General features: G+C 61.6%; 2 protein-coding genes across 2 annotated transcripts; one reads left to right on the top strand and one right to left on the bottom strand.

Moving 5' to 3' along the window:
- Window positions 1-446: 446 nt before the first annotated feature.
- SMTNL1 (smoothelin like 1) lies at window positions 447-8,442 on the top strand. Its single transcript, XM_045016000.1, has 8 exons — window positions 447-822; window positions 2,770-3,324; window positions 4,255-4,300; window positions 4,556-4,723; window positions 5,118-5,220; window positions 5,924-6,075; window positions 6,824-6,969; window positions 8,029-8,442. The coding sequence occupies exons 2-7, from the start codon at window positions 2,772-2,774 to the stop codon at window positions 6,966-6,968; spliced, it is 1,167 nt and encodes a 388-aa protein (XP_044871935.1). The 5' UTR covers window positions 447-822; window positions 2,770-2,771; the 3' UTR covers window position 6,969; window positions 8,029-8,442.
- Window positions 8,443-8,783: 341 nt separating this feature from the next.
- On the bottom strand, window positions 8,784-14,134 carry UBE2L6 (ubiquitin conjugating enzyme E2 L6). Its single transcript, XM_045016008.1, has 4 exons — window positions 13,985-14,134; window positions 11,360-11,455; window positions 11,008-11,194; window positions 8,784-10,503 (listed from the first exon to the last, which is right to left on the bottom strand). Exons 1-4 carry the CDS (start codon window positions 14,009-14,011, stop codon window positions 10,349-10,351), a joined length of 465 nt encoding a protein of 154 aa, XP_044871943.1. The 5' UTR covers window positions 14,012-14,134; the 3' UTR covers window positions 8,784-10,348.
- Window positions 14,135-17,859: the final 3,725 nt, after the last annotated feature.

Raw genomic sequence — 17,859 nt, forward strand, 5'->3', positions numbered from 1 at the left:
TTAAGGTCAGAAGGGACGATTATGATCATCTAGTCTGACCTCCTGCACAACGCAGGCCACAGAATCTCACCCATCCACTTCTATAACAACCCCCTAACCTATGTCTGAGTTATTGAAGTCCTCAAATTGAGTGGCCTGGATGCTCCACAGAGACATTCACGAAGGGGTGGGGGGCAGTCTCCTTCCTGATTGGCTGCCTGGGTGACCTCCAAATCCCTGATGCTCCATCAGCCAAACGCCTGCATCTCACGGGCTCAGGAGGGGGACCCTGCCCAGTGTTTGGGCACCCCTAGCAGTACAGAGAGGAGGAGATGCCCTGTGGTCCCCCTTGCACCCCCTATGGCTCTGTTAGCTCCAGCCTGGATGGTGCCAAGCTGGATGGCTGGTGTCCCCTGGAGTGGGGCCAGTACCCTGAGGTGGGGGAGGGAGGCGCTCCAGGTGTTGTCGGGATGGGATCCCCTGTGGCTGTTTGTCCTTTTGCTTCACTCCCCATTTGCTACCTCTTAGCACAAGGGTCCCCTGCCAGGGTTAGTGGCTGCACTTCCTGCCTGGTGAGGTCCCCCCTTAGCCCCCCAGGCTTGTCCCAGGGGGTCTCACCCATGTGACCCTGGGAGAGTGGAGCTCCCCCTACCCCCGCCTCCCCAGAGGACCAGGGGAGCTAACAGAGTGGAAGAGTGTGAATGAAAGTGGCACCTGTTCCTCTCCTGGTAAAAATAGGCTGCACTGCCCCGGGATGGGGGATGTGCCAAGGGTGGTGACACAAAGAGCAGGACAGAGGAGGATTGAGCCCAGAACCAGCCTGCCCCGTGGAGCAGCCAGCAGGTGGGTGCAGCCCTGGCCAGCACCCCTACTCCAGGGAGGGCCCAGAGCGGGGCGGGGGGAAAGTGGGGTATTGAATGAACCCTTCCGATAGGGGGAGCTTGGTCAGGCTGGAGACACCCCCTGCCCTGGCTTATGGGGCTCAGGATGCAGAGAGGGTCCACTGCCCATTGCCCCTGGCTCAAGATCCCCCAGCATCACCCCAGCCCCCTTTCCTCTCTCAGGCACTGGGGGAGCCCCTGGAATCACCCCAACCCCCTTTCTGCTCTCAGGCACTGGGGGAGCCCTCGGAATCACCCCAATCCCCTTTCCTCTCTCAGGCACTAGGGGAGCCCCCAGAATCACCCCAACGCCCTTTCCTCTCTCAGGCACTGGGGGAGCCCCTGGAATCACCCCAACCCCCTTTCCGCTCTCAGGCCCTAGAGGAGACCATCTGAATCAAAGGCAGCTCATGGGAGCCCAGGCCTGGAATAACAGGGGCTGCAGGTTGGGATTGAGAGGCACTGGAAGAACTGGGGGGAGCCCAGGGCTGGGCTAGCAAAGGGTGGCAGGTCACTATAGAGGGGCACTGGCAGAGCTGGGGGGAGCCCGGGGCTGGGCTAGCAGAGGGTGGCAGGTTGCTATAGAGGGCCACTGGCAGAGCTGGGGGGAGCCTGGGGCTGGGCTAGCAGGGGGTGGCAGGTTGCTATAGAGAGGCACTGGCAGAGCTGGGGGGAGCCCGGGGCTGGGCTAGCAGAGGGTGGCAGGTTGCTATAGAGAGGCACTGGCAGAGCTGGGGGGAGCCCGGGGCTGGGCTAGCAGGGGGTGGCAGGTTGCTATAGAGAGGCACTGGCAGAGCTGCGGGGAGCCCGGGGCTGGGCTAGCAGGGGGTGGCAGGTTGCTATAGAGAGGCACTGGCAGAGCTGCAGGGAGCCCGGGGCTGGGCTAGCAGGGGGTGGCAGGTCGCTATAGAGGGGCACTGGCAGAGCTGGAGTGGAAGTCCGGGGCTGCAGGCAGTTTACCACGGGGGGGTGGCAGGGCCACAGTTGGCGAATCCCCCATTCCCTGGGTCTGGCAGAGCGGTAAATGTCAGGGGTATATTTAGCCGCTGAGGAGAGGGTCACCTGCCCCCTCCCCAAGATGCCCTCCCCCCACTGCAGGTTTGGTGCCTGAGTCAGAGGCCTGTTCCAGCCCCTGGGGATTGTTTACTGGGGGATGGGGCACCTTGCTTTAAAGGGCCAGCATCCAGCCTGGCCTCCTATTCCACTCGAAAGGGTTGACAGCGCAGCCAGCCCCAAGGGCCCTCTCCCTGGCTGCCTTCCCAGCTCTCCCGGGTTTAGGTAGGTCCTACAGTATTTACTGCATAGTCACACAATCGCTGGTGTTGGCCAAGCTCATTGGATAAACCAGGGGCTCCTGGCACCCCTCTATACCCGCCTACAAGATCCCTGGGTTCAACCCTCCATTGCAGGGACACTCTGCAACTCCCCCACACCAGGGGCTGTGTGTGCCCCCATTTCCTCTCCTCCCAGGTTTCCCCAATCTCTCCCCCACACCAGGGGTCTGTGTGCCCCCCATTCTCCCTCCCCCCACACACCAAGGTTCCCCAATCTGTCCCCCATGTCAGGGGCTCTGTGTTCCCTGGTTCCCCCTCCCCTCACACCATGGTCCCCCAATCTCTCCCCCAGGCTGCATTCCCCCAAGAAAAAGAACTGCATTGGAGTTGATGTGAGCTCCCAATCGCAGGCCCCACAATGCCATGGTATGGCCACAGAGGGTGACCCGATGCCTCCTGCCCCCTTCCTCTCCCCCCCAAACTTGGCAGTGGTGGGGCTCAGGGGTGGGGGGAGAAAGAGCCGTGGAGGGATCTGGTAGGCCAATCCCTGAGCAGGCCAGTCGGGGGCCTCTCGCAGCCCCAATCCAGGTCCCTGCTGCCCCCATCTGACCCACATGCTTCTTGTCTCCTTCCAGAGATGGAGGAACAGGAAGGCGCCCCCAGGCCGACAGCAGAGGAGCCCGGGGCCACAGCTAACAAGGCTGAAGGGGTGGCTGGGACTGGAGCCAAGGAGGTGGCTCAGGGTGGGGATGGGCTGGGGGAGAAGGGAGGAGCAGGGAATTCTGGGAGCAATGCTAAGGGGGACATTGAGGCTGGGGGAGCAGGGGATTCTGGGAGTGATGCTAAGGGGGACGTTGAGGCTGGGAGAGCAGGGAATTCTGGGAGTGATGCTAAGGGAGGCAGTGAGGCCGGGGGAGCAGGGGATTCTGGGAGTGATGCTAAGAGGGGCGGTGAGGCAGGGGGAGCAGGGGATTCTGGGAGTGATGCAAAGGGAGGCAGTGAGGCCACCAGAGCAGGGGACTCTGGGAGCGATGCTAAGGGAGGCGGTGAGGCTGAGGGAGCAGGGGATTCTGGGAGTGATGCTAAGGGAGTCAGTGAGGCCAGCAGAGCAGGGGATTCTGGGAGTGATGCTAAGGGAGGCGGTGAGGCCAGCAGAGCAGAGGATTCTGGGAGCAATGCTAAGAGACACGGTGAGGCCAGCAGAGCAGAGGATGCTGGGAGAGATGTTAAGGGGGGTGGTGAGGCTGGGGGAGCAGGGGATTCTGGGGCTGGGGCAGAGGAGGGGGCAGAGGGTGGGCAGAAGATTGGGGCAGAGGAGAGGGAGGTAGTAGGTGGGTCTGGGCTTGAGCCCCAGGACGGGGCTGGAGGGGCCGAACCAGAGATGCAAGGGGCTGAAGCCGAGGGGACCAACGATGCCGTGGCCAGAGAGGTGAGTGTCCCTTTGGGTTAGATGGGGCAATGGGGGGAGGAGGGAAACTCACACACACCTCCCTAGGGGGCCAGCTTGCCCGGAAGGTGCTGCGGATGCCCACTTGCCCTCCCTGATGCCATGCCCAGGCCATTGCAGGGAGTGGCTCCCAGGGCTCGGGATGGGCTGCGGGACTCAGCCCCAGTGGTAACCCCCCAGGGGAGGTGGGTTCAAATCTCACCTGGGGGGGCAGGGAGGCCATGGGGGGAAGGACAGGATTCGGGGCCAGCAGCGGGGGTCTGGGATTTGGGGGGCAGGGGCCTGTTAAAGGGCTTTGTTCCCCCCCAGGGGCGTGGTGGGAGCACCTCAGAGGAGCCGCTGTCCCCAGAGATGGGGGGCGAGGAGGAGGAGTGGGGTGAGCCTGCACCCAGCTCCCCCGACGAGGGGCTGGCCAGCCCCACAGGGGACGCTGCCTTTGGGAAGGAGACTGGGGCCCCCCAGCCGGGTAAGGCCAATTGAATTGGGGAATGAGGGTGGGGGAAGAATACAGGGAGGGGACGCCCCCCACAGCGCCCCCTAGCACAGCCCCCCCAGTCCCATCTCCCACTCACACAGGGTCACCCCCCCAGCACAGCCCCCCAATCTCAGATACCCGGTTGAGCCCACTGTGGTGATTGTTTTTAACATCAAATACTTTGTAAATTCCTTTCAGGAGAAGCCTCCCAAGGCCGAGAAGCCGCTTCAGGTGGCAGCACCAGGTGAGAGCACCCGCGGGGGCCCCCAGTACCAGGATAAGGGACTTCTACCCCCTGCACAGCGCCCCCCGCTGCCAGGCAGGGAGGTGGAGGCACACAGCCAGGGGTGGGGAGAGCCCCCCAGCACACACACCCTGGTGCCAGGCAGGGAGGTGGAGGCACACAGCCTGGGGAAGGGAGATCTCCCCCCTCCACAGAACAGCCGCCCCCTCTCCCCTTCCTGGCCCATTCTCTGATCCACTCCCCTTTTCTTCGCAGCACTGAAGGGACAGCCCAGCAGGACAACGTGCAGAGCCCGGCACCTGAAGGAGTTGCACCCCCCAAGGAGAAGCCAAAGAGACCAGCGCTGGATCGGAGGGAGCTGACCCGACCCCGCCTGGCACCCAGGGCCCAGTCCCGCAAGGCCCTTGTGGAGAAATTTGGGGGGTGCGCAATCCCCTATTAACCTCCCCCCAGGGGCTACGAATGGGCCAGCCTACACACGAGAGGGCGGAGCTTGGAGGAGAGGCCCTGGTCGGTCAACCAATGGGGGTGCCCAGTGCCATTAAAGAGCCACATGCCAAGAGAGGGTGTAGGGAGGGGCACTAGTCACCTGTGGAACTCCCTGCCACTGGATGTTAGGGGCAAAGCGCTCGGGGGCAGCTCTTGTGGCACCAAGGGTACCATGGGGGTTAACCCCTTCAGCGCCCGGCCCAACGCAGGCTCTGGGGGCTGGTGGGACAGAGAGGGAAGGCCCAGGGATAGGGGAGGGAGGGGACCTGGCCAGTCACTGGCATTGTCCCTTCCCTCTGTGACACCAGCCCCTCCATCCCCCCTGCAGGGCAGCCAGTGGCCCTGCCCCCAACATCAAGAAGACTGGAGGTGCCAACACCATCAAGAACATGCTGCTGGAGTGGTGCCGTGCCAAGACACGTGGCTATGAGGTGAGAGGCTGGCAAGGGTGAGGTGGTGCCCAGCGTGCAGCCTCCTCCCCTCAGACACACAGCAGGCTCTAGTAGAGGGGAGGGTAGACACTAGCCAGCCCCCCTCCCCCCACTCCTGCAATGACCGTGGGGATTGAGGGATGTCGGCTGGAAGGGGCAGCGGCCCAAGGGTGCCTGCTGTGCTCAGAACTCAGCAGGGGCACACCCAGCCAGGCACACTGCCACCTGGATCTTCATGGGGGTGACTAGACCTGGCCCAGGGGGGAAAGATGGCAACGGGAGGCAGCTGGGATAGCCGCTGGGAAGCATTGGGGCAGGCAGCTGGCCCAAGGGGTGCAGCATAGGGGGGGTTCTACCATCCCCGGGTGAGCAGCTCTGCCCCAAGGCCCTGGGTCACCAGTGCTGACTACAACATGGAGAGGAGGAACAGCGGGAGAGCGCCCCCCCTGCCCCAGGCAGGCCTCTGCCATGCAGGGCACAGCGCTGCCACCCATCCACTGTGGAGACAGCCAGAGAACACAGCCGCCAGCTTTCTGCCCCAGCCTCTCGTCCTAGTGCGTGGGGGGGTGGGCAGCCCACAAGGTCGGGCACCCCTGGACCCTGCAGTGCCCACAAAGAGGCTGCGGGGGGGAGGCCCACCCAGTGCTCGTGGGGCTGATTGGTATTCCCTCCCTGTGCCCCTGCTCTGCTGCCTGGCTGCCAGCACGTGGACATCCAGAACTTCTCCTCCAGCTGGAGCAGCGGCTTGGCCTTCTGCGCCCTCGTCCACAAGTTCTTCCCTGACGCCTTCGACTACGCAGCCCTCGACCCGGCCAACCGCAGGGAGAACTTTACCCTGGCTTTTGCCACTGCTGAGTGAGTGCACCCCACCCCCAAAGCCCAGGGAAGCCTGCCCCACCTGGGGAAGGGCCTCTGCCACACATCCAACATGGGGCTTGGAGGCAGAGTAGGAATCCGCAGTTGCCCCGTAGGGGGCGCTGTGACACCAGGGAGGGGGAGAAGCCTGCACTGCCCAGCCCCACCCTCCCCAGCAGCAGGTGCTGTGATGCCAGGTGGGCTTGGGTGCATTAGTCCACCCTATATCAGCTGGTATAGAAGGCCTGGCTGGGTGCTGCATCCAATAATTGAGGCTGTTAGCTAATTAGCGGTACTCCCTCTGCAGCTTGGCCACCCTGTGGCTCCCGGGAGCTCTCCCCTCCCCCCATGAGCCCAGAGCTCAGGGACCCTGACAGCCCGGGCCCAGCCACGCAGCCAAACCCAACCAGGCCAGGGCACGATCCTGCTGGGACAGGCCCGGAAGCAGCTCCAGGGACCCACCCTCTAGCCTGGACTGGACACCGAGCCCTTCTCTAGGGCACTAGCTCCGTGGTCCCCTCCCTTCACTCCCATTCCATCACGACAGGCACATCCTGGGCCACTTCCCCTTTGCCCATTGGCATCAAACACTGCCTGGTTTGCAGAGGGGCCATGGCTTGGGATAGGAGGGAGGGGAGGCCTATGGGACAGCCATGCCCGGGGGGGGACAGAGCAAACCAAGGGCCCCGGGGCCGAGTCGAGTGCCCTGGTTGAGGGCAGCACTGACCCCTGGCCTCTCGCCCCGCAGGAAGCATGCCGACTGCGCCCCACTGCTGGAGGTGGAGGACATGGTGCGCATGAGCGTCCCGGACTCGAAGTGCGTCTACACCTACATCCAGGAGCTGTACCGCAGCCTGGTGGACAAGGGGCTGGTGAAGACCAAGAAGAAATGAGGTGGGAGTAGCAGCCGGCTGGGGAAGCAGAGAGAGCGCCAGGCGGCATGGGTGAGGACGGGCCATCCAGACATTCAGCCTGGCACATGGGGGCATGGGTGAGGAACAGCATGGGGTGCTGCTGGAAACGGGAGCGCTCATGCACCCAGGGGTCCACACATTCCATCCTCCCCATCTTCCCTCTCACTGCTCAAATGGGAGCAAGGGGCTCCTCAGTGACCAGGCATCACCTCCTCCCAGAGGGGCAGATTGGGCTAGGTATGGGGGGGTGGGGCGCTGCGCCCTCCTCAGCCCCTTCAGAACCTTCCCCAAGGCCCAGTGTCCAACCCCACCAGGACACCGCCATGGCCCCGTTCAAATCACGGGTGGGGTGTGTGCGTTCCCCCTGTAGGATGGGACACCTCCATCCTGGCCCGTCGGCCTAGTCCCGCGCCTGGCCGAGCTGGGAGTCTGTGTCCGAATACTCCATGGGGACAGGGCAGAAATGGGCACGGGTGAGGAGGGGGTTTCCTGCTCTGGAGAAAAGCCTTGCCCCCCCCCCACCCCAGAGCATGATGGGGAGGAGCTATCCCCTCCCCCCCCCAACCTCCTGAATCAGAAGTGCAAGAGGCTCAGCACCGTCCCTGTGGCGGTTCCCTCCATGAGGCCAGGGGGTGGGGGGTCCAGCAGGGCACGGCAGCTCCAGGGGCATCTTCTCTCCCCTGTCCAAGGTAGAGAAGGAGGCATGTGGGGGGAGGGGGTCATAACAGGTTCTTTCCAGTGGCCCCTTTTCAACAGAGTCCCCCCCGGCTGGTTCAGCCTTGTGCCCAATGATCAGCAGTGGAGCCCACTGCTCAGCAGACCCGCTACGGGCAGGATACCCAGGCCTGGCCCCTGCCCGCTCTCCCAGCCCCTGGAGTCCTTGGCTGAGGCTGCCCAGCTGGTGGGAGGCACAGCAAGCTTCCAACAGGTGCCACCAACACCTCACTGGGGTGTGTGGTAGCTGGCAGGGACCCCTCCAAGGCAGAGTTCCTGAAGCAAGGCCCCACCCCCACAACACCTGCTCCCCCTCTCCCAACAGGTCTGTCCTGGAGCTCTCCCCCAACGTGGCATCTCCTCCGCTGGTAACCCTCCGCAGCCATCTCCTGCCTGCCCCCTTCCCCGCGGCTCACGTGTGCACACGAGACCCTGGCAGATCCAGTAAAGCAGAACTGCTCCAAGCTCAGGCAGACGCCGGGTGGTTTCTTGTGGTTAGCTCTGGTAGGTCGAGGGTTCCATCAGTGCCGGCCACATTCCTCAGCCAGGGCGCAACAGATGTGGCTATGGCTGTGGCTGCAGTCCAGACAGGAGCGACGCCCATCAGCAGCAGGAAGTCGCCTCTGCCCCCCGCCAATGCCAGATGAGCACATTTCACCATAGGGCTGGGGCCAGCGTTCCTCGTGGATCCAAGCTGGCAGCGGGTGCCTGGAACGCGTCCTTGGCTGGCCGCAGCAGGGGTGGTTCTCCTGGCACTTCCAGGGTCCATTAGAACCAAGCGCCCCACGCTCAGGGCTACCCCCACAGCAGCTGGCCGGCTCCAAGTGACAGTGAACCTGGGCTGCTTTCCTGCTGGTGCCAATGTGACACCCAGCTGAGTGCCAATGATCTTCCAAGCTCTGAAGGGCCTTGTCTAAGTGCAGGCCTCTGCTCTGGGCCTTGGCTCAGCTCTGCCAAGCTGCCAGATCCCACAGAGGGTGCTCAGCAGAGGGCCTGGAAGTTGTATGCTTGAGCACAGACCCCCCGCCCCCTTCCAGCCCGTAACTAGACCCCATAGCTCTGTGCTGCCCTCTGGTGGCTAAGTCTTGCTAGCTCTAGATCATGGATGGGCCAGACCGATGATGGCACCAACAGCAGCCACTTCCTCCAGCTCCAGGGTACAATGCAGCAGCTGCTCAAGGGCCATCAGAGCTGGCCCAGGTGTCTGGAGGTGCAGGGTCAGTGTGCTGAGGTGACCTGCGGTCAGGACAGGAAGTGGAGGCGTGGACCATACCAAGGGAGGAGAGAGAGAGACAGGGTGTGATCACTCAAGCTGGCAGGGGCTCTGACACACCCGCCTGTGGGATTTTTAATTGGCACAAGCAGCCAAAGACCTCGGTTCTATGTACCCTGGGAATGCAGCCTCCCTCCCCGCGCTGTCCGGGGGGCCCTATAGGGTCACACACATGGCTTTGGCAGCTCTCAGCTGGGCAACTCCATGGTCTGACCCTCAAGCCAGCTTGTGGTAACTGGGGAGAATGGGAGGGAGGGCTGGGGGGAGCTGGCTAGGAACAGCACCCGGCTCCATGGGGACAGGCTGGCCCAGGGAGCTGGGACAGGACCCAGAGCCCTTCCCCTCCAGTCCGGGGTGGGGGGGTGTCAGAATGGTTCATCCTCACGGCATCTGCTCCAATCCCACCTCAAAGGGGGAGGGTGGAAGTGGCTTGGGCAGGAACAGCAGGAAAGAGGAAGAGTCTAGAGATATTCCGAGGTCCCCAGGGAATGGCCCCACACCGCTTTGGGGCAGGGAAGGCAGCTACCTGGGAAATCATCCAAGGGGGGATCTGCACATGGGAGCAGAGGGATCACGGTCCATTTTTATTGACCAGAAAAAGGAAGTTATGTCACACACACACACACACACACAACCCCCCCATCACCACCCGCCGACAAACAAAGGGGCTATTTTAAAAAAACATTTCTATCACACTCTTACACCCCAGAATCACCCTCCAGCCTAATACCCCCACCCCTCCCCTGCACACAGCCTCAGTCACCTGCCGAGCTGCAGGGCTCCTGGGGGGCATCCCCCACCCCCCATCACTTCCTGTCTGCATGGGCTGGGGGCAGGGAAGGCATTTGGGGCTGCTCTCTCCCCCTTCCGGTCTTTGTAGCTGAGGTTTTAAAGTGCCAGGCAACAAACCAAAACAAGATCAACAGTGGCAATGGGGGTCATGGCACAGAGCTCAGTGCCCAGGGAGCGGCCTTCGGCCCAACCACTCCTGGCAGGCCTGGGGGCCCCCCAGTGAAGATGGGGTGAGCAAAAGAGTCAGTCAATGAAGGGAAGGGGAAAGCCCACATACCCAACTTCAAACCCCCCCCACCCCCCCGGGCTTCAGTGCCCCCTCTCGGTTGAAGGGCTCCCACAAGTGACAACAGCGTTACTGTGAGGTGCTGGGTCCCCCCTTAGTCCGGGCAGGGATGGGGCATATGCCCCAGAATTCCATGGGGTGCATCGCCATGACAGCATGTGATGGTGGGAGGGGCCACCTTGGCCCCACTCACCCACTAGACTTCACCCACTAAGTGCATAGGCCCCACCCCTGCCTGGGCCACCGAGTCTTCCCCAGCAGGAGCCGGCAGGGGGTGCCAGAGCAGGAGCAGGGTCACTCGCAGGGCCGCTTCTCGCTGAATTTGCGGGTGTGATCCTCAGCGTTGCGCAGGAACCTCTTGTGGTCGCGGGTGAACTCCTCGGCCAGGTCGGCACGCAGCGGGTGGCCCGGCTCGGGCTCGTTTACCAGCGCAATCAGGGCCTGGATCACTGCACAGAGGGGCAGGGAGGGGGTCAGCACGGCACGGAGTAGAGCAGGTTGTGCCTGCACCCCCACACTGGCCCCAGCACCCCCAGCCACCCCCCAGGGTACCAGCCTCACCCACCCATGCTGCCCCCTGGCACCCTCAGCCGCTCCACAGGGTACCAGCCTCACTCACCCATGCTGCCCCCTGGCACCCTCAGCCACTCCACAGGGTACCAGCCTCACCCACCCATGCTGCCCCCTGGCACCCTCAGCCGCTCCACAGGGTACCAGCCTCACCCACCCATGCTGCCCACTGGCACTGCCACCTACCCCACAGAGTACCAGCCTCACCCACCCGCACTGATCTTGGCACACAAACTGCCGCATGCCGCCATCCTCACTCACCCGTGCAGCCACGTCACTGCCACCCTTGTTATAACCCCCCCAGACTCCACAGGCCCAGTGCTTCTGGGCAACACCCCCACTAGCTCCCTGGAGGCGTGTATGTGCGGCAGGGGGGCACGTACCTTGATCTGTCTTGGTGGCAGGTTTCCAGTTCTCAGCACTGATGATTGGCAGGCAGACCTGCCCCTTCTCATCTACGTTGGGGTGGTAGATCTTAGTTTTGAAGGTGACCTTGGGGGGCTTGAAGGGGTACTCGGCCGGGAAGCTGATCTCGATTCGGAAAGCGCCTTTGTTGTAGGGAGGATTGTCCTGGTCATAGGGCAGGAGAGAGAGGGCAGGAAGCTACAGAGTCAACAAACACTGATCCTTGGGGAGAACTGGGGGCTTCCCCCATCTGAACCCAGCACAGACCCCCTTGAGGCATGCAGCCCCTTCTGACACCATCACCCCCCATCTCCCAGTCCCCACACTCACCGGCACTAGGAGCCCTTTCCACAGGAGAACATTGGTGTCGTCCACCTCAATGTCCTTCAAGCAGCGGGACCCAGACCTCTTCAAGTCATCCAGCTCCTGCAGTGGGACACAGCCGAGCCATCGGGGATCACACGCCGCCCCCACCTCAGAGCTGCCCCCCAATTGGCCCCAGCCTTCTGCTCCCTAAAATTGCCACCCCAAGAGGCCTCAGACTCCCACTTCCCCAGCAAGCCCCATCCACCCCCAGGTAGCAGCACAAACCAAACCATCAGTGGCACCAATTCAGATCTTTCGGGGGGCGGAATTCCAGTTCCTGACACACACACCCCAGGAACCTGCTCTAGTTCCCACTTGTCACCCCCTCCACCGGGTAAATGTCTACGTGCAGTTGTATGACAAGGCTGCTTGTGATGGTAAGGACTGGCTTCAGCAGCCCTGGGGCTCAGTTCTGGTTTATGTCCTGTGTTCCTGATACTTCAGGGTTTCAGCCACAGCCACCCTCAGGGGTCAGGAAGGGATTTCCCCTCTCTCTCAGTGTATTCTGGGTTTCTTCTCTCCTTTGAAGCATCAGGGATGGCCACAGCTGGAGATGGGACATTAGGGGTCAGGCATCTACCATTCTCTCTCAGAGGTGCTTGGCAGGCTGGATCCTGCTCGCATGCTCAGGGTCTAACTCGGGGGTGGGGAACCTCCAGCCCATGGCAAGTCTCCACGCCGCGGGCCAGAAACCCGGAGCCTCAGTGCCCCCTGTGGGGGGAGGATTGCCAGGCTGTTAAAATTCTGGTTGGCTCTGCGCAGCAACCGGAAGCATGCCCCTGTGGCCCCTAGGTACAGGGGTGATCAGGGAAATGCCATGTGCTACCCCCACGCCCAGCACTGATTCCACAGCTCCCATTGGCCGGGAACCACAGCCAACGGGAACCACAGCCTTTGGATGGAGGGGCAGCCGGGCCAAATCTGACTGGTACTGTGACCCTGTGCGCCAGGTAGCAATGTCACTTGCTGAAACGTGACCTGGCCACCCTCCCATCAGGACGGAGGGGCAACCAGAGCAAATCTGAGCACTGCTGAGACCCCGCAGCCAGGGCGACGCTCCGGCAGCAGCTGCATTGATTTAGTACGGGGATCACTGCTTAAAAGTGGTCGGCCATGGCCCCCCAGCTCTGGGGCATATGAAGCATTGAGCAAATGCAAACACCCTGGGGCGGCATTCGCCCATCCCCTGAAGCCCCCGCAACTGGCACCACTGCGAGACACCCTCCCTCGCCCATTATCTCCCCACAACAGGGCCACGGCAACCAGGGGCTGAGCTGGGCTCTGCCCATCTCTGCAGCTGGCCCAGACTCAGGCACATTTCTCAGAAATGTCTTGAAACTGGGGGGCGGGGCAAACTCACTTCCTGCTCCCAAAGGCAAATAAACATCAGAGCCTCCTGCTGCTAGCAACTCACCTCCCCCTAGTAGAGCAACCCAACTCCCAGGGACAGGAGGGACCCTTGGGTTACCCAGTCCTCCCACCTCACCCTACTCTAGGGCTCTGCTCCCCATGCCCCCAAGAGACGGGATGTCTCCCAGATCAGGTCACTCCAGAGGAGAGAGTCCACTCCCTCAGCTCAGCCCGCATCCATCCTCACCCTGCACCTTTGGTTTCCAAGAAACCAGCCAGGGACTTTCCAAGGCAGCAGCAATAGAAAGTGAAAGCACCTGCCTGGTCCTGGCACTTATTTTTAGACACTGTTCCTAAAATTAACTGCTTCCTTTCCTCCTGCTTCAGCCCTGCTTTGGTCCCGAACACCCCCCTCCATAGCAATCTTGCCTGGATCCTTTATAAAGCCGGCACCACCAGGGCCAGCGTGGGGCATTTGTCCGAAGTTGGCCAGGGCACAAAGGGTGCCAGCCCCCATCACCTTAGGGGAATCCAGGGCCTCACTTTTTTCTGTCGGTCAGTCCAGCCACTCCAGCCCCACCAGCGTGATTTTGATATGTTACAAGTCGGTTTTTCCAATCTGGGTTTTATTCCCGTCCGGTCGGATGGGGTTGGGCAGCCAAATGCTGAGCAGAGCTGGAGACAAGCCCCCCCCCCGCGCACAGGGATCACAGCTGCACCTTTGATCCGGCTGCAGGCACATGACAAGCAAAGGGGCAGGTGTGACAGGATGCGGGGGGACACACACACAGGAAGGGGTTAATCTCACTGCAGGGGGCCTTCGGAGCCACAGTGGGACCCGGAGTGCCCCCCATCCCATGGGGTGGCCATCAGAGACCTAGGGTGGGTCCAGCACCCCCCTGGCTAGCCAGGAGCACCCAAACAAAAGTGAAAGTAATACAAAGTTCCCACCACTTGCCGTGTACCCCACAACCAGCCCCCACCTCACCCAGGCCCCCCACCCGGCCTCTCCCCAGCCCCCCAACTCACCCAGCCTCTCCCCCGCCCTCCCCCATCTCCCCACCCGGCCTCTCCCCAGCCCCCCAAAGCGCCCAGCCCCGTCCCGCCATCATCCTCAGCCCCCCCCACCTCACGCAACCCCCCCTCACTCCCTGCCCCCAACTCACCCATCCCCCCACCCTGTTTCGTCCCAGCCCCCCCCGGGCCGGTGCGACCAGAGACCCGGCCCGGCCCCCGCACCTTGCCCACTCTCCTGCTCGCCGCCATCTTCCCGGCCCGAGCCCAGCCCGGCCGGCTCAGCGCGGAGCAGCGAGGCTGCGGGGAGGCGGCTCCAGCCCGTGCACCAGCGCCCCTCCCCCCGCCGGCCACAGAGGGGGCGGGGCTAGAACGCGGCCTCTGCCCCGCCTCCTCAGGGATCACGGAGGGGGTGGGGCGGGGCAAACTCCGGCCCGCAGGACCCGCCCCTCTGGCCCCGAGCCCCGGCCGGGGGGCGGGGTCAGCACAGGCTGGCGGAGGAGCCAGCGCCACGCCCCGGCCGCGCCTGGCCCCGCCCCTCCTCCTTCCCCCCGCCTCCCTCGCAGTCACAGGCTGCAGCTGCGGCCAGGCGGCCCGGCTCTGTCGCCGCTAGACCTGGTGCTCCGGGGTGGGGGCCAGGGGGCGGTCAAGGGGCCTGGGCCCTGCTGCCGGGGACAGGGGCAGAGCAAGCCAGGGCCCCCCTCCACCCCCAGCGTGCTTGGCCCCTGTCCCCAGCAGCCAAGCCCAGACAGGGAGCGAGCCCTGCCCGACTGCCAGGGAGAGCAGCCAGGCTGAGCCCCCCTTTCCCCCACCCCGCAGGTAACGTGGGGTGGGGAGGGTTGGCTAGGGGACCCCAGGAGGGGTGGTCAGGGGGTGGGGAGCAGAGGAGATTGGATGGGGGTGGGGGTTCCGGGGGGCTGGATAGGGGGCTAGGCCACGCCTCGCTGTTTGGGGAGGCATAGCCTCCCCCAGCCTTCCCTACCCGGCCCTCCATACAATTTCTGTATCTGATGTGGCCCCAGGGCCAAAAAGTTTGCCCACCCCTGCTCTAGCCCCGCCCTTTCCCCCGAGCCCCTGCTCATTATATCCCCCTCTAACAGTGGCTCACTCTCCCCCCACCATCACTCACTTTCACTGGGCAGGGGGCTGGGGTGCAGGAAGAAGTGGGAGCTCTGGGGTGGGGTTGGGGATGAGGGGTTTGGGGTGCAGGAGGGGGCTTTGGGCTGGGGTGTGGAGCCTAGGGGTTCAGCGTGCGGGAGGGGTTGAGGCATGGGTTGGGGTACAGGAGGGGATACGGGCTGTGGGTGCGAGCTCTGGGATGGAGCTGGGGATGAGGGGCTTGGGTTGCGGGGGAGGGGCTCAAGGCCGGGGGGTGGGGCCAAAGGATTTGAAGTGCAGGAAAGAGCTGCAGGTTGAGGCAGGGGGTTGGGGTGCAGGATCTGAGGTGAGCTGGGGATGAGGGGTTTGGGGTGCAGGAGTGTGCTCCAGGTTTGGGGGGGGGGCTCAGGGTTGGGAACTCCACCAGAGAGGTCCTTCGGGGCCATCTGCCTGTCCCAAGTCAGGGTAAAGGAGGAGGGTTGGGCGTGGGGCTAGCAACTCCACCCCGTAAAAATCAGCTTGCTACAGAAACGCCAACAATAGAGTTAACAGAGACTTTTAGACTGGAAAAAGAAGGGTCTTCAACTCGAAGACGCATGACGCTGGGTGGTGAAAGCCGCGAGGAAGCCACTAAGCCGATCACCCTTCTTACAACCAGGAGGATTACCATCTGCACATGGAACGTGAGGACCATGTACGAGTCAGGAAAGACGGCGCAGGTTGCAGCAGAGATGAGGAGCAACAACCTGACCCTACTAGGCATTAGCGAGACAAGATGGACGCAAGCTGGACAGAGACGACTGTTGACAGGAGAGCTGTTGCTGTATTCAGGACATGAAGAGAGCAACGCACCCCACACACAGGGAGTAGGCTTCATGATGTCAGACATCAAAGTAAGGATTGGTAAGGCAAGAGCAGCCTTCTTACAGCTCAAGAACATCTGGAGCTCCAGAGAGCTGTCTTTGGCAATAAAGATTCGACTGTTCAACTCCAACGTGAAATCAGTCCTACTGTATGGAGCTGAAACCTGGAGGACAACCAAAACAACCACCAGGAAGATCCAGACCTTCATTAATAGCTGCCTCAGAAGGATTCTCCAGATCCGCTGGCCAGACACCATCAGTAACATCCACCTCTTGGAGAGGACCCGTCAACTCCCAGCAGAGGAAGAAATTAGAAGGAGAAGGTGGGGCTGGATAGGACATACACTACGCAAGCAGCCAACCAACATCACCAGACAGGCACTGCGGTGGAACCCCCAAGGCAAGCGGAAAAGAGGCCGCCCAAGAAATACCTGGCGATGCGACCTTCAGGTTGATAGCAAAAAAATGGGCTATACCTGGAACCAGCTAGAGCGAATGGCCCAGGATAGAAGACTCTGGAGATCTGTGGTTGGCGGCCCATACCCCGGTTGGGGTGACGGGCATGAATGAATGAATGAATGAATCAGGGTTGGGGCACAGGCTTACTTCAGGCAGCTTCCGGTCAATGGCGCAGCGGGGGGTAGTGGGAGGGGCTAAGGCAGGCTGCCTGCCTGTCCTGGCACTGCGCTGTGCACGCCCTGGAAGCAGCCAAACAAGTCCAGCTCCTGGCACGGGGGCTAGGAGGCTCCATGCACTGCTCTTGCCCACAGGCACTGTCTCCCCCAGCTCCCATTGGCTGGTTCCTGGACAATGGGAGTGTGGAGATGGTGTTGGGGCAGGGGCAACGTGTGGAACCCTGTGGCCACCCCCCCCCCCAGGACCCAGACCTCCTGGCCACTTCCAGGTGTAGCGCGGGGCCAGCCAGGACAGGTAGGGACTAGTCTGCCTTAGCCCCTCAGCACCACCAAATGGACTTCTAACAGCCCGGTTGGTGGTGCTGACCGGAACTGCCAGGGTTCCTTTTTGACCGGGTGTTCCGGTTGAAAACCGGACCCCTGGTCACCCTAGTTTCACCAGGAGTCTCCTGGAATCATCTCCGCAGCTCCCATTGGGGCCTCTGGGACTACCAGAATAGAAATAATGTACAACAGTGGAAAGCGAAGCCAAGAAGCAATGGGCTGCACAGCCGGGGAGCCAGCAAGTGAAGGAGTTTATTGTAAGACATGGTGGTGGTGTAAGGATAAGGTCTTCGTCTGCAGCCAGATTAAAAGAGCAGCCAAGCAGCAGCCATTAGCTGAGAAGCAGGAAGTCACATCCTCACATTCCATCTAAATTACATTAAAGCAATGTAATATCAGGCTGTTAAGAAGGAGACCTGCTATCACCAGATAAAGAAACAGATCTTAAGATGGCTAAAGAAAACTTAGTTTGACAGCATCCTGTCTGTCAAGGAATCATAGAACATCAGGGTTGGAAGGGACCTCAGGAGCTCATCTAGTCCCATCCCCTGCTCAAAGCAGGACCAATCCCCAACTAAATCATCCCAGCCAGGGTTTTGTCAGGCCTGACCTTAAAAACCTCTAAGGAAGGAGATTCCACCACCTCTCTAGGTAACCCATTCCAGTGCTTCACCACCCTCCTAGTGAAATAGTTTTTTCTAATATCCAACCTAAACCTCCCCCACTGCAACTCCCCCACACACTCCTTGTTCTGTCATCTGCCACCACTGAGAACAGCCGAGCTCCATCCTCTTTGGAACCCCCTTCACGTAATTGAAGTCTGCTATCAAATCCCCCCTCACTCTTCTCTTCTGCAGACTAAATAACCCCGGTTCCCTCAGCCACTCCTCATAAATCATGTGCTCCAGCCCCCTAATCATTTTTGTTGCCCTCTGCTGGACTCTTCCCAATTTTTCCACATCCTTCTTGTAGTGTGGGTTGCAAAACTGGACACAATACTCCAGCTGAGGCCTCACCAATGCCGAATAGAGGGGAATGATCACGTCCCTCGATTTGCTTATCAATAGGTGTGGTTGTGAAATCCTCATTTCTTTATTGTTTTGTCATTATGGTCCCCACTTCCCTATTTTTTATCTGCATGGTCTCTGTGGTTCTTTTCTGTCTGTTACATAATTTTGCT

This window comes from Mauremys mutica, chromosome 4 (genome assembly GCF_020497125.1).
Source record: "Mauremys mutica isolate MM-2020 ecotype Southern chromosome 4, ASM2049712v1, whole genome shotgun sequence".
NCBI lineage: Eukaryota > Metazoa > Chordata > Testudines > Geoemydidae > Mauremys > Mauremys mutica.

Bases quoted from the DNA above. Each gene is read 5' to 3' on its own strand.
- SMTNL1 (XM_045016000.1), top strand. From the start codon at position 2,772: ATGGAGGAACAGGAAGGCGCCCCCAGGCCGACAGCAGAGGAGCCCGGG. The intron at 4,724-5,117 runs GTGCGCAATCCC...TCCCCCCTGCAG, and splicing joins CTTGTGGAGAAATTTGGGGG to GGCAGCCAGTGGCCCTGCCC. The intron at 6,076-6,823 runs GTGAGTGCACCC...CTCGCCCCGCAG, and splicing joins CTGGCTTTTGCCACTGCTGA to GAAGCATGCCGACTGCGCCC.
- UBE2L6 (XM_045016008.1), bottom strand. From the start codon at position 14,011: ATGGCGGCGAGCAGGAGAGTGGGCAAG. The intron at 11,456-13,984 runs GTGCGGGGGCCG...GTCCCACTGCAG, and splicing joins CGAGCAGGAGAGTGGGCAAG to GAGCTGGATGACTTGAAGAG. The intron at 11,195-11,359 runs GTGAGTGTGGGG...CCCTATGACCAG, and splicing joins GGAAAGGGCTCCTAGTGCCG to GACAATCCTCCCTACAACAA.